We start from the raw sequence: 15,192 nt of genomic DNA, 5'->3' as shown, positions 1-15,192 counted from the left end.
GCCCTGTGGCTGTGATTGTCAAACTTTAATATTTGCCAAACATGGTGGTTAGAAAATGCAAATTTGAGGGCACCACTCCTGGAGATTCTGCTTCAGGAAATCAGGAGTGGAGCCCAGGAACATGTGTTTTTAACAAGCACACTGGCTGATCAACATGCGGGTGGCCAAGGGAACTCTACAAGAAACATTGCCCTGTGGCCTACCAACCTGTGCCAACTGTTTGGGGTTTCTTGAGGGTTTTGCATTTGGAGGGTAACCTCATTATTGCAGAAGCACTTGTGAGCGCAAACTGCCCATTTCCGGGACATCAGTAGTCTTCCTTTTGCTCAGCAGTGGTTCTCTCTTTTCTTTCCTCTGATGCCCTTCCTTACTGCTGTGTCCTTTCCTTTTTCTTCCTCATCACCTTTAGCCTCCTGTCCTTCTTAAGCATCCCTGCTTGTCCCCAGCCAGTGTTGATGTAATAGCCTCATCATATCATTGTTTTCCCTCTTGTTTTTCTCAACATATAAGAACATTTTCATTTTTATTTGATTAAAGACTAAAAGAAAATGTGAAGTTTATGGGATGAAAGAGTTTGAAAGACATTTTATGAATAGCCTAATTAAATTGTATTGACTTGGGAGTATTTTTTTAAATTTAATTTGAAAATGGGATTTATTTTTATTTTTCTAAAAATTTAGAAGTAAACAGATTCACAAGAAACGAGGAAAAGATTGATTTTCCTTAAAAAAAAAAAAGCAAAAAGGGACACATGTCTCTGTTTAACTCTCTAAGGAAGGAATTCTGTTCCTTGAGTGGTTGAATTTAGAGGTGTGTTGTTCTAAACTGTTCCTCTGCCATTTTCTTCCTATCCCTTTGGGGGGAAAAAAAAAATGAGCCAGAACAGTAACTCCTCATTGGAAAATAAGTCCAAAGTCTCACTCTTTGCCTGTCTCTAATAATGAATTTCCATTTATAAGTTTAAAATTACCTTATGTACAAAATGAACATATGTGTGTTAAAGAGGAGAGAAAATGTTGTCTATTCAACTTTTAAAATGTGTGATGGAAATTGATGTCTTTGGAGCTCCTTTTTTTCCCCCTTCATCTCAGCACTCCATAGATTAGCATGTGAAAGTGGAGGTTGCTCTAATTGAGGACGGTGAGGGGGAAGGCAGCAGCTCAGCCTTCATCCTCGTTCGGGGCAGACCGTGAGATCTCTGTGGAACCCCTGGGCTCCATGGAACCCAGTTTGCAAACCACTGGTCTATATGATCTCTAAATGAAGTGGTAACTCTAAAATTCTGAATTTTTTAAAAGGTCTGGTGAGGAAGGATATTATCCTGAACTTACTGAATTTTGTGAAAAGCGCCTTTCAGGCTTGGCTCCTGGAAGTAGAGCTTTGAGGAGAGAGAAACCTGCAGCGACAGCAGCCAGTTTCACAGCAGAAGAATGGGAAAAAATTGACGGTGATATAAAGGTATAGAGTAACATCACTTTTTGTGGCATTGTCATGGATATATATCTACTTTACTTATCTGAAATCCTAGCCTTCCTTTTTTGTCAGTAAAGGGCTTTTAGTGGTAATTACTTAGGTGGTACTGGTTGCTTCTTACACCTAAGAGAATATTGTGAATGTGTGTGTGTCTCTGTGTGTGTATGTCTGTGGATTTGTTGGTGGGGGGTGGGGCGGGCATGCTCATGTATTTTATTTTTTGTTTTTTATTTATTTTAAAAATAAATTTATTTATTTATTTATTTTTGGCTGAGTTGGATCTTTGTTGCTGCGCGTGGGCTTTCTCTAGTTGCAGTGAGCTGGGGCTACTCTTCGTTGTGGTGTGTGAGCTTCTCATTGCAGTGGCTTCTCTTGTTGCAGAGCACGGGTTCTAGGCGCACAGGCTTCAGTAGTTGTGGCACGTGGGCTCTAGAGCACAGGCTCAGTAGTTGTGGCGCACGGGCTTAGTTGCTCCACGGCATGTGGGATCTTCCCAGACCAGCACTCCAACCCGTGTCCCCTGCATTGGCAGGCGGATCCTTAACCACTGTGCCACCAGGGAAGCCCTGCACATGTATTTTAAATGACTGAACAATATCCCACCCTATGAAAGGAACATAATTCAGTCAGCATCTATAAATAGTGTTATGTGTGTTCATAATTTTTTTGTACCATCCTGGTTGTTTCCTAGGGATAAATTATTAGAATTCAAGTTACTTGATCAAAGGATCTAAATATTTTTAAGGCTGTTGAAACACATTTCTGTGTTCTCAGGAAGTTGTACCTTTGTACTCTCCCACCAGCAGTGTGTAAGAATGCTCACTTCAGGTACTCTTCACTGGAAACTGTAATCATTTTTTACATTTTAAAGTCAATTAAATAGTTAAAAAATGATAGTACGTAGTGTATTGTTTGTTTACTAGTAACGTTAAATTTTTAAAAATCTGTCACTTGAATTTCTTCTTTTCTTAATGACCTGTTTGTGTCTTTACTGATTTCTTTTAATCAGCTTTATTGTTATTATTTACATTCAATAAAAATTAGCTATTTTATAAAACAAACAAATGTATGCAACAAAGCAGAAACAGTCTCACAGACATAGAGAACAAAATAGTGGTTACCAATGGGGAGAGGGAGGAAGGAGGGGCAGGATAGGGGTAAGGGATTAAGAGATACAAACTACTGTGTATAAAATAAATAAGCAACAAGGGTGTACAGCACAGGGAAACAGAGCCATTCTTTTGTAATAACTTTAAATGGAATATAATCTATAAAAATATTTAATCACTATATTGTATACCTGAAACTAACATAATATTGTATATTAACTATACTTCAATTTTTAAAAAATTAGCTATTTTATGGTAATTTCACTGAGTTTTGACAAATTGCATTTGCTGTGGAATATTTCCATTATCCCTAAAAGTTTTGTTTTGCCCCTTTGCAGTCAGTGCTGACTCCACACCCTGGCTCCTGGCAACCGATGAACTGCTTTCTATCATTATAGATTTGCCTTTTCTAGACTTTCATATAAATATAATTATATAGTATATCTTATTTCATGTCTGGCTTCTTTCACTTAGCATGATGCTTTTGAGATTCATCTATGTTGTTGCATGTGTCCACAGTTCATTCCTTTTAATTGCTGAGTAGTAGTGAATTGTATGGATATCTCACAGTTTAACCATTTATCCGTTGATGAACAAATGCCAAAATGTTTTCCAAAGTGGCATCAGTCCTGCCAATAATGGATAAAAGTTCCAGTTGCTGTACATTGTGGTCCATGCTTAGTATTGTCAGTTTTGTTAATTTTAGCTATTCCCTTAGGTATATAGTGGTATCTCATTGTGGTTTTCATTTGCATTTCTCTAATAACTAATGATGTTGAATGTCTTTTCATGTACTTATTTGTCATCCATATATCTTCTTTTGTAGAGTGTCTTTAAATCCTTTGCCCATTAAAAAAAATTAGATTTTTTGTGTTCTTATTGAGTTGTAAAATACATGTCTTTCATGTATTTTACACACAAAGATACATCTTTGCAAATATTTTCTGATATTGTGTGGCTTGCCTTTTCATTTTTTTTAACAGTACCTTTGAAAGAGCAAAAGTTTTTACTTTTGATGAAACCGATTTTTCTTTTTATAGTTTGCGCTTTGTGTTCTATTAAGAAATCTTTGTCTAATTCAAGATCCCTAAATTTTCTCCTATGATTCTTCTAGAAGGATTATAGTTTTAGCTCTTAAATATACATCTAAGATCTGTTTCATTTTTTAGACACACACACAAATATATACATACACACACATACATATATTTGTACATACTAACATGGATATCCAAAAGTTCAAGTGTCATTTAATGAAAGATTATCCTTTCCTCATTGAAATTCTTGGTACCATTGTCAAAAATCAACTGCCCATGTATGTGTAAGTCTATTTCTTTTTTTTTTTTTAATAACTTTATTTATTTATTTATTTTTTGGCTGTGTTGGGTCTTCGTTTCTGTGCAAGGGCTTTCTCTAGTTGTGGCGAGCGGGGGCCACTCTTCATCGCGGTACACGGGACTCTCACTGTCGCGGCCTCTCCTGCTGCAGAGCACAGGCTCCAGACGTGCAGGCTCAGTAGTTGTGGCTCATGGGCCCAGCCGCTCCGCGGCATGTGGGATCCTCCCAGACCAGGGCTCGAACCCGTGTCCCCTGCTCGAACCCGTGTCCCCTGCATTGGCAGGCAGATTCTCAACCACTGCGCCACCAGGGAAGCCCCAATTTCTGAACTCTCTCTATTCTGTTCATCAATCTAAATGTCTGTCTTTATACCAGTACTCCATTGTCTTGATTACAGTAAGTCTGTTTTTTAATTTTAATTTTATCAATATATTGGAGTATAGTTGATTTACAGTGTTGTGTTAGTTTCAGGTGTATAGCAAAGTGATTCAGTTATACATTTTTATATATATCTATTCTTTTTCAGATTCTTTTCCCATATATGCAGTCAGTCTTGAAATCAGATAGTGCAAGTCCTCCAACTCTGTTCTTCATTTTCAGAGTTGTTTTGGGTGTTCCAGGTCCTTTGCTTGCCAATTTCTATGAAATAGCTTGCTTGTATTTGAGTTGGGATTGTGTTGAATTTGTGGATCAATTTTGGAAGAATTGACATCTTAACAATATTGAGATTTCTGATCCATGAACATGTATTTTTTCTGTTCATATAGGTCTTTAATGAAGCAGTGTCTCATAGTTTTCAGTGTATACTTCTTGCTTATTTTTAATGAAATTTATTTCTAAGTATCTAATATATTTTATGCTACTGTAAAAGTTTTTTAAATTAAATTTTTTTGCTCATTCTAAGTCACTTCAGTTATGAAATTTTATTGGTTTATATAAAATTTATCATCTTAACCATTTTTAAGTGTACAGTTCATTAGTGTTAAGTATATTCATATTGTTGTGCAACCAATCTCAAAAACTTTTTCATCTTCCAAAACTGAAGTTCTCTACCCATTAAATAACAACTCTCCATCCCACCCCCACCACCAGCCCCTGGCAACCACCATTCTACTTTCTTTTTTATTTATTTTTTGATCTGTTTACATTCTTTTTTATGTTTTATTTTTATTTTTTTATTGAAGTATAGTTGATTTACAATGTTGTGTCAGTATCAGGTGTACAGCACAGTGATTCAGTTATACATACGTATATATCTATTTTTTTTCAGATTCTCTTCCCTTATAGGTTATTATAAAATATTGAGTAGAGTTCCCTGTGCTACACAGTAGGTCCTTGTTGATTATCTATTTTATATATAGTAGTGTATATATATTAATCCCAAACTCCTAATTTATCCCTCCCCCCCCCCACCTTTCCCTTTTGGCAACCATAAGTTTGTTTTCTATGTCTGTGGGCCTATTTCTGTTTTGTTTATAAGTTCATTTGTATCATTTTTTTTTCTTTTGGATTCCATATATGAACAATATCATATGATGTTTGTCTTTCTCTGTCTGGCTTTTCACTTAGTTTGATCATCTCTAGTCCATCCATGTTGCTGCAAGTGGCATCATTTCATTCTTTTTTATGGCTGAGTAATATTCCACTGAATAAATATACCACATCTTCCTTATCCATTCACCTGTTGATAGACATTTAGGTTGCTTGCATGTCTTGGCTATTGTAAACAGTGCTGCAATGAACATTGGGGTGCATATATCTTTTCCAGTTACGGTTTTATCCAGATGTATGCTCAGGAGTGGGATTGCAGTATCATATGGTAACTCTATTTTTAGTTTTATAAGGAACCTCTATACTGTTCTCCGTAGTGGCTGCACCAATTTACATTCCCACCAACAGTGTAGGAGAGTTCCTTTTTCTCCACACCCTCTCCAACATTTATTATTTGTAGACTTTTTGACGATGGCCATTCTGACCAATGTGAGGTGATACTTCATTGTAGTTTTGATTTGCATTTCTCTAATAATTAGTGATGTTGAGCATCTTTTCATGTGCCTTTTGGCTATCTGTATGTCTTCTTTGGAGAAATGTCTATTTAGATCTTCTGCCCATTTTTTTGATTGGTTTTTTTATATATATATATTGAACTGTATTAGCTGTTTGTATATTTTAGAGATTAATCTTTTGTCATTTGCATCATTTGCAAATATTTTCTCCTATTCTGTAGGTTGTCTTTTCATTTTGTTTGTGGTTTCCTTTGCTGTGCAAAAGCTTTTAAGTTTAATTAGGTACCATTTGTTTATTTTTGTCTTTATTTCCATTATTCTAGGAGATGGATCTAAAAAGATATTGCTGCAATTTATGTCAAAGAGTGTTCTGCCTATGTTTTCTTCTAGGAGCTTTAAAGTATCCAGTCTTACATTTAGGTCTTTAATCCATTTTTAATTTATTTTTGTATGTGGTGTTAGAGGATGTTCTAATTTCATTCTTTTACATGTAGCTGTCCAGTTTTCCCAGCACCACTTATGTTTTTTTTTTTCAACAAATATTTATTGAACAGCTACGCTGTGCTAGGTGCTGGGGGTATAGCTGTAAATAAGAGAAAGTCCTTGGTTTTTTTGGTTTTTTTTTTTTTAGATTTATTTATTTATTTATTTATGGCTGTGTTGGGTCTTCGTTTCTGTGCGAGGGCTTTCTCTAGTTGTGGCAAGCAGGGACCACTCTTCATCGCGGTGCGCGGGCCTCTCACTATCGCGGCCTCTCTTGTTGCGGAGCACAAGCTCCAGACGCGCAGGCTCAGTAGTTGTGGCTCACGGGCCCAGTTGCTCCACGGCATGTGGGATCTTCCCAGACCAGGGCTTGAACCTGTGTCCCCTGCATTAGCAGGCAGATTCTTAACCACTGCGCCACCAGGGAAGCCCAGCACCACTTATTGAAGAGTCTTTTCTCCATTGTATATTCTTGCCTCCTTTGTCATAGATTAATTGACCATAGGTGTGTGGGTTTATTTCTCGGCTCTCTATCCTGTTTCATTGATCTATATTTCTGTTTTTTGTGCCAGTACCATATTGTATTGATTATTGTAGCTTTATAGTATAGTCTGAAGTCAGGAAGCCTGATTCCTCCAGCTTCATTTTTCTTTCTCAAGATTGCTTTTGGCTCTTTGGGGTCTTTTGTGTTTCCATACAAATGTAAAAATTTTTTGTTCTAGTTCTGTGAAAAATGCCATTGGTAATTTGATAGGGATTGCATTGAATCTGTAAATTGCCTTGGGTAATATAGTCATTTTGACAATATTGGTTCTTCTAATCCAAGAACATGGTATATCTTTCCATCTCTTTGTGTCATCATCGATTTCTTTCATCAGCGTCTTATACATTTTGGAGTACAGATCTTTTGCCTCCTTGGGTAGGTTTATTCCTAGGTATTTTATTCTTTTTTATGTGATGATAAATGGGATTGTTTCCTTAATTTCTCTTTCTGGTCTTCTGTTGTTAATGTATAGAAATGCAACAGATTTCTGTGTATTAATTTTGTATCCTGTGACTTTACCAAATTCATCGATGAGCTTTAATAGTTTTCTGGTAGCATCTTTAGGATCTTCTGTGTATAATAAGTATCATGTCATCTGCAAATTGTGACAGTTTAACAACTTCTTTTCCAATTTGGATGCCTTTTATTTCTTTTTCTTCTCTGATTGCTGTGGCCAGGACTTCCAAAACTATGTTGAATAAAAGTGGCGAGATTGGACATCCTTGTCTGGTTCCTGATCTTAGAGGAAATGCTTTCAGCTGTTCACCGTTGAGTATGATGTTAGCTGTGAGTTTGTCATTTATGGCCTTTGTTATGTTGAGGTATGTTCCCTCTTTGCCCATTTTCTGGAGAGTTTTTATCATAAATGGATGTTGAATTTTATCAAAAGCTTTTTCTGCATCTATTGACCATTCTACTTTCTGTTTCTTTGAGTTTGGCTAATCTAGATACCTCATATCAGTGGAATTTTAATTTCATTTTCTACTTGTACATTGCAAGCTTATAGTTATCTAAAATTGGCCTTTCTGTATTGACTGTGTATCCTGTGTCTTGTTTAATTCAAACTAACACATTTGTTCTAGTAGATTTTTTTGTAGATTCCTTGGATTTTCTTTATGGAAGATTATGTCATCTGTGAATATTGAAAGATTTTCTTCTTTTCCAGACTGGCTACCTTTTATTCCTTTTACTTGCCTTATTCCATTGGCTTGGACCTCTAGTACAATGTTGAAATGAGAGCAGATATCTTTGTCTTGTTCCCCATCTTAGGGGAAATCATTTAGCCTTTCATTATGTTACTTATAGATTTGTATAGTTCTCCTTTATCAGGTTGAGGAAGTTCCCTTCTGTTCCATGTTTGATGGGTGGAGAATTTTTATCATGAATGGATATTGAATTTTGTGAAATGCTTTTCCTGCATTTATTGAGATGAACATATGGTTTTCTTAGTAGTCTGTTAATAAGGTAATTTATGTACACTGTTTTTGAGTGTTATAGTAACCTTACATTCCAGGGTAAACCCTACTCATCATGATGTATCTTTTTTATATGGATTGGATTGCTAAAATTTTGTTAAGGACCTTTTGTGTCTATGGATCATGAGAGATATTGGTCTGTAGTTTTCTTGTAATGTCATTGTCTGGTTTTTGTATCAGGGTACTGTTGACCTCAGAATGAGTTAGAAAGTATTCTCTATTCTTCTGTTTCCTAGAAAAGCTTGTGTATAATTGATATTATTTCTTCCTTAAATGTTTTCTAGAATTTACCATTGATGCCATCTGGGCCTCAAGTTTTCTTTATTGATAAGGTTTTAACTATTAATTCAGTTTCTTTAGTAGACTCAGGGCTATTCAGGTTATATTCAGAGCTTTCTCTCTGTCCAGCTCTCTCCTCTCAGAAATCTTACCTCCTCAATTCTTGCAGTCTTGGTCTCCCCAGTCTGACCTCCGTTCTTCTAAATTCATTGGGACCTAAGACTGTTTCCTTTCCCTATGCTGTAGCCTGGAAACACTAGGCAGTCAGTTTGGAGCAAATGTAGGGTTTACCTCATTTGTTTCCCTTCTTTCAAGAATTATTGTCCTGTGCTACCTATTGTCCAGTGTCTGAAACTATTGTTTCATGTATTTTATCAGGTTTTCTAAAGTTTAGGCAGGAGGGTAAATCTAGTCCCTGTTACTTTGTCAGAGCCAGAAGCCCCTTTATTGATTTTTCTATTGATATGTTTCTTATTTATTTGTAAGAGTTCTTTCCTACATATTTTAATTTTCCCCTCAATTTGTTATTTGCCTGGTAAGTTTTGTGCATGGTGTTTATTCATTTATTTATTTTTATGTAACCACACCTCTTGATTTTATCCTTTATGATCTTTACATTTGTTTTATACTTAGGAAAACTCTGTCTCCACCAGATACATATTTACCTGTATTGTCTCATAGTTCCTTTGTGGTTTCATTTTGCTTAAGAAATATATATTTTTTAAAACAGACTCTGGAAAAACAAAATTTTTTGGTTTTACTTTATTTTATTCAGCGTATTTTTTCTGAGGTAAATCATACACTTGAAAACAATTTTGAGGTATGTGTATTCTCTAACTCAGAATGCTAATTTTTTAAAACTTTCAGCTTTCTCATTTTGTCATTTTATTGACTTGAGTTTGAAAATTTGCTAATTAATCTACAGGTTAAAATAGCAGTTCTTGTCCAGCGTTCTTTGGCTTTATTTTCTGAGGGGTAAACAGCTGTTTTAATTGCAGGGCCTGCTTTCCCCCCAGCTGTGTGTTCTTTCTCAGTCAATTCTTAAGTTAGTTTCCTTCTCATGTCCCTTCCTTCATACTTTTCTTGCCACTTCTCCTTCGTTCCCAGTTCTCTCTCTCCCTTTCCTCCTCTATAATCCTTCCTCTCTCTTTTTAACTTTCTTCCCTTGTTTTTCTTCTTCTCTTCCTGTTTCTCCTGTTTGCCTCCTTTTCATCCTCCCCACCTCCTATATGGGTAGGACAGTTAATATAGTTTATCCTAGCCCCTATTTGAAGAGTGTCTGACAAATATTAGACCCTCACTATATATCTGCTGAATAATAAATAATAGAATTTCACAGATAATAAGGAAATATCTTACTCAATTTTTCTGGCCTCTGTGATGATTCAGTTTAATAAACATTATTGTGAACCTAGTATATGCCGGACAATGTGCTAGGTTTTTTTGTGTTTTTTGTTTGTTTGTTTTAAGTACTTCAACTTTTCTTGTATCTAAGTTAAGTTTTTCAGGGAATTTGTTTATTTTATCTAACTTGCAAAGTTATTGGTATAAATTTGTCTAAAACATCCCCTTGTCATTTTTTTAATATCTGTAGAATTATTAGTGATGTACCTCTTTTATACCTGATACTGGTAATTTGTATTTTTTCCTTTCACTTTCTTTTGACTAGTCTTGCTGAGGGTTTGTCAGTTGTATTAATTTATTTCCAAAAAAACTAGTTTTGAATGTTGATTTTCTTTATTTTTCTATTTTCTGTTTTACAGATTCCTACTCTTATTTTTTAATATTTTTATTTCCTTCTACCTACTTTGGCTTTAATGTGTTTTCTCTCTCTTTATTAGTTTTTTAAGGTAGAAGCTTAAATAATTGGATCTTAAGCCTTTCTTCTTCTTTAAAGTTGTATATTTCCCTCTAATACTTTATCTGAATCCTACAAATTATATGTCATGTTTTCTTTATCACTTAGTTCAAATTATTTTCCAATTTCCCATCTGATTTCCTTTTTTAACCCATGATCTCTTTATAAGTGTATTGTTTACTTTCCAATTACTTGGGGATAATCTAAATACTTATTATTACTGAATTCTAATTTAGGTCTGTTGTGGTCAGATACCATACTTTGTATAATTTCACCCCTATCAAATTTATTGAGACTTTTTTTGGCCTATGTTCCATGTGCTCTTGAAAATAACATAGAAGTCTTTAATATTGATTAGGTCAAGTTGGTTAATGTTTACATCTGCTATAACATTACTGATTCTCTTTTTGTCCACTTTTTCCCTGTGTCCATCCTACTGTTAATCAAATATATTCATTTTGGATACTGAGTTTTTCATTTTCAGGATTTCCATTAAATCTTTTTAAAGTTTCCATTCTTCTCCCAAAGTTCTCAATTGTTCATGCATGTTGTCCACCCTTCTCACATATTTACTATAGCTGTTTTTAAGTCCCTATTTGTTACTTCCAACATCCATCCACTCTATGTGTCTGCTTCTATTGACTGTGGGTAATGTTTTTCTGCTTCTTTGTCTTTCTTGTTATTTGTATATTTTATACTGACCACTGTATATAAAAAAAATCAGTGGAACCTGAAGTAATTAATATTTACCTACAGAAAGGAGCATGTTCCTTCTGTCAAACTGCTAGAGTTGGAGACTGGGTCAATCTAATCTGTATGTTAAGTTGCAGCTGACATGCTAAGGTTCTTCAGATTAAGACATAGGCTCTGGGCTTCCCTGGTGGCGCAGTGGTTGAGAATCTGCCTGCCAATGCAGGGGACACGGGTTTGAGCCCTGGTCTGGGAAGATCCCGCGTGCCGCGGAGCAACTGGGCCCGTGAGCCACAATTACTGAGTCTGCGCGTCTGGAGCCTGTGCTCCGCAACAAGAGAGGCCGCGATGGTGAGAGGCCCGCGCACCGCGATGAAGAGTGGCCCCCGCTTGCCGCAACTAGAGAAAGCCCTCGCACAGAAACGAAGACCCAACACAGCCATAAATAAATAAATAAATAATAAAATAAAAATTAAAAAAAAAAAAAAAAAAAGACATAGGCTCTGCCCTCAAGGAACTTACAGTGTGGTAAGAGGGACAAACAGTAAATAGAGGATTTAAAATCTCTATGCTAAACACAGAGGAGGAACACTTTTAGCCCAACCAGGAAGTTCAGAGAAAGCTTGCTGGAAGGGATGATGTAAAAGATCTTGTAAGATAAATAAAGTAGGAAGGGCAACAATGAATATACTGAACAATACTGAACTGTACACTTAAAAATAGTTAAGATGATACATTTTATGTTATTGTGTATTTTCCTACAATTGAAAAAAAATGAGAGAGTAAGAAGGGCATTTCAGGTGGGGAAAATGGCATGATCAAATTGCCACCTAAAAATTGACCCACAGTAAACTATTGATGATGTACAGTCCTTTCTAATGCCTGGTTAATTATTTCAAACTGTATATTTACCTTCTTTTTTCCTCTCTTCTTCTCAGAGTTGGGTATCAGAAATTAAAAAAGAAGATGATAAAATACACTTTCAAGAAACTGAAACATTTCCAGCAATGGAAGATAATTTGCCTCCAGTTCGTGGTTCAAACAGCCATCTTCACGTTGCCAAGGTAGGCCTTTTTGGTGTGGGGTGTGGGTGGTAGGGGGAGAAAGTTGTTGTTTATTAAGAACATTATCTTGGTTTAATCAGTGTAGCTGAAATGTGATGTCCTGTAGGCAGCTGGGGATTTTTTTCAGGTGATCGTGTGTTATCACCTTCTGGAGTAGGCCTCACCTGGATATCAAAATGAAACAGTATTTTCATTTGAAGACTTGCATCTTGGGTTTACTGCCTTCCTCATTTTTTCTTTTGCTGTTCTGTCTCTTCTACTCTGACAATTTTTGATGAGTACTTATGATCCAATTCAGTGTGTAAGCGTTTCAGGGAGTAATTTCATGTATCCAATAGAGTTATAGAGGGAGTAGTTTGTTACACAATTAAGTATGGATTTAAAGCGTAAAACAGATGGATTAATCTGTTTAATTAACCCATTAAACATGGATATCAAGCAGTTATAGATGTCATTTCTCTGTTTAGTGCATTTCTCCCCCCATCTCCAGCCCCTCATTTTTATTTCTCTGAGATTGGTCCCTCTTTTGCCATGCAGATCTCTCCTTGGTAACCCATGGCTTCCACAGAGAAGGGGCCTGTTGGAGTTCCAGGTTCACTTAACTTCAAGTTAAAATTGAGCTTCTTGGCATCCACCTGACCCTGATATTAAAGAACCCAACCCTTGTCTCCAGTGGGCTTTCGCTTGGATCACACATTCCATTCCCTCTGCCCTCCTTTTTTTTTTTTTTTTTCCTATTATTCCTATCATCTTTAAGAGGATGTTTACCTATGTCTCTTCATTTTGGGTTGAGTCATTCTTGTTTTTCTCGTCTCTTCTTTGAGTCCCCAATTTTATTAGAAAAACATCCATAGCCTTTTCATCACTCTGCTCCTTGGTAATTTACCTTCCTGGGTCTTTTTACTTCTCATTAGGAATTACTCAGGTAACTGAGGTACAAAGTAAGTAAGTATAGGAAGGATACCACTGTCTGTAATCGATGAATTTGTACATATTGAACACTCATTATGTGTTAAGTCTGTGTCCTGAAACTGTAACAACAAAAAACATTTGGTCTCTGTCCTCAAAGAGCTTATAGTCCAATAGGGATAGACAGACTAGTGGTACAGTGGTTCTCAAAGTATGACCCGTGGACACTGGTTGTCCCAGAGATCCTTGTAGGGGATCCAGAAAGTCAATGTTATTTTCAAAAGTAATGCTGATGCTTTTGTCTCTTTCACTGGGTTGACATTTGCACTGAGGGTAAAACTGCTGGTGCCTTACCATGAATCAAGGCAGTGGCACCAACTGGACTAGCGGTCATTGTTTTCTCCACTGCTGTGCACTCATAGTAAAACATTCCAATTTAACTTAAAAGTGTCTTTGATGAAACAATAAAACCTTTTTTGTCATTAAATCTTGAATCTTGAGGACACATCTTTTTAACATTCTGTGTGTACCAAATGTAAAATAGCTAGCTAGTGGGAAGCAGCCGCATAGCACAGGGAGATCAGCTCTGTGCTGTGTGACCCCATAGAGGGGTGGGACAGGGAGGGTGGGAGGGAGACACAAGAGGGAGGAGATTTGGGGATATATGTTTATGTATAGCTGATTCACTTTGTTATACAGCAGAAACTAACACACCATTGTAAAGCAATTATACTCCAATAAAGATGTTAAAAAAATATTCTGTGTGACAAAATGAGGAGTACACAGAAGGCACTTCACTGTGAAATGAAATATGATGGTTATCATAAGAAAAAGCACTTGTGTGATTGACTGCCAGCTGAATTAGCAACTTTTTCCTGGAACAATTTTTACTTGAAGAAATGACTGACAGACAAGCTATAGTTATTCAGAGTTGAGTTTTTGGCAAACATTTTCTTGGAAATAGTGAAATGGTCTATCACTTCAAAGAAATCAATGAACAGTGTTTGTTGCCAGTGCTAAAATCTGAGCTTTCAGGTAGAATTCAGAGTATTTCATATTCTTAGGGGCTCTCAAATACCTACTTGTGACAAAAAAAATTTCCCCTTAAGGGAGACACTTAATGACTTTTGAATTATGGTTTTCTCTGGGTATATGCCCAGTAGTGGGATTGCTGGGTCATATGGTAATTCTATTTTTAGTTTTTTAAGGACACTTAATGACTTTTATGATGAGCTCCATGAGGATTTTTTTTTTTACTTTTAAACAATTGAGATATAGTTGATGTACAATATTATACAAGTTACAGGTGTTATAACAGTGATTCACAGTTTTTAAAGGTTATACTCCATCTATGGTTATTATAAAATATTGGCCATATTAGCTGTGTTGTACAGTATTGTACATATTAGCTGTGTTGTACAGTATATCCTTGTAGCTAATTTATTTTATACATAATACTTTGTACCTCTTAATCTCCTACTCCTGTTTTGCCCCTCCCCCTCCCCTCTCCCCATTGGTAACCACTAGTTTGTTCTCTGTATCTGTGAGTCTGTTTCCTTTTTGTTATATTCACTAGTTTGTTTTATTTTTTAGATTCCACATATAAGTGATATCATATAGTATTTGTCTTTCTCTGTCTGACTTATTTCACCTAGCATAATACCCTCCAAGTCCATCCATGTTGTTGCAAATGGCAAAATTTCATTCTTTTTTATGTTTGTATACACTACTTCTCCTTTATCCATTCATCTGTTGATAGACACTTAAGTTGCTTCCACATCTTGGCAATTGTAAATAATGCTGCTGTGTACATTGGGGTGCATGTATCTCTTTGAATTAGTGTTTGCATTTTATTCAAATATATACCCTGGAGTGGAATCGCTGGATCATAGGGTAGTTCTATTTTTAGTTTTTTGAGAAACCGCCATACTGTTTTCCACAGTGGATGCACCAACAATGTACAA

The 15,192-nt window shown here is 36.0% G+C and overlaps 1 protein-coding gene across 1 annotated transcript in view; it reads left to right on the top strand.

Annotated features, from left to right (window-relative positions):
* Nucleotides 1-15,192, top strand: part of SPAG1 (sperm associated antigen 1) — a 102,032-nt gene that overhangs the window by 4,248 nt on the left and 82,592 nt on the right. Inside the window, exons 3-4 of the mRNA XM_057532176.1 lie at nucleotides 1,299-1,458; nucleotides 12,194-12,319. Coding sequence (XP_057388159.1) covers nucleotides 1,299-1,458; nucleotides 12,194-12,319 — 286 coding nt within the window. The remainder of the gene's footprint in view (nucleotides 1-1,298; nucleotides 1,459-12,193; nucleotides 12,320-15,192) is intronic.

This window comes from Balaenoptera acutorostrata, chromosome 17 (assembly GCF_949987535.1).
Source record: "Balaenoptera acutorostrata chromosome 17, mBalAcu1.1, whole genome shotgun sequence".
In the NCBI taxonomy this organism is placed as follows: domain Eukaryota; kingdom Metazoa; phylum Chordata; class Mammalia; order Artiodactyla; family Balaenopteridae; genus Balaenoptera; species Balaenoptera acutorostrata.
Note: the sequence above shows the minus strand (reverse complement) of the source record. Positions and strands in the feature narration are given on the sequence as shown.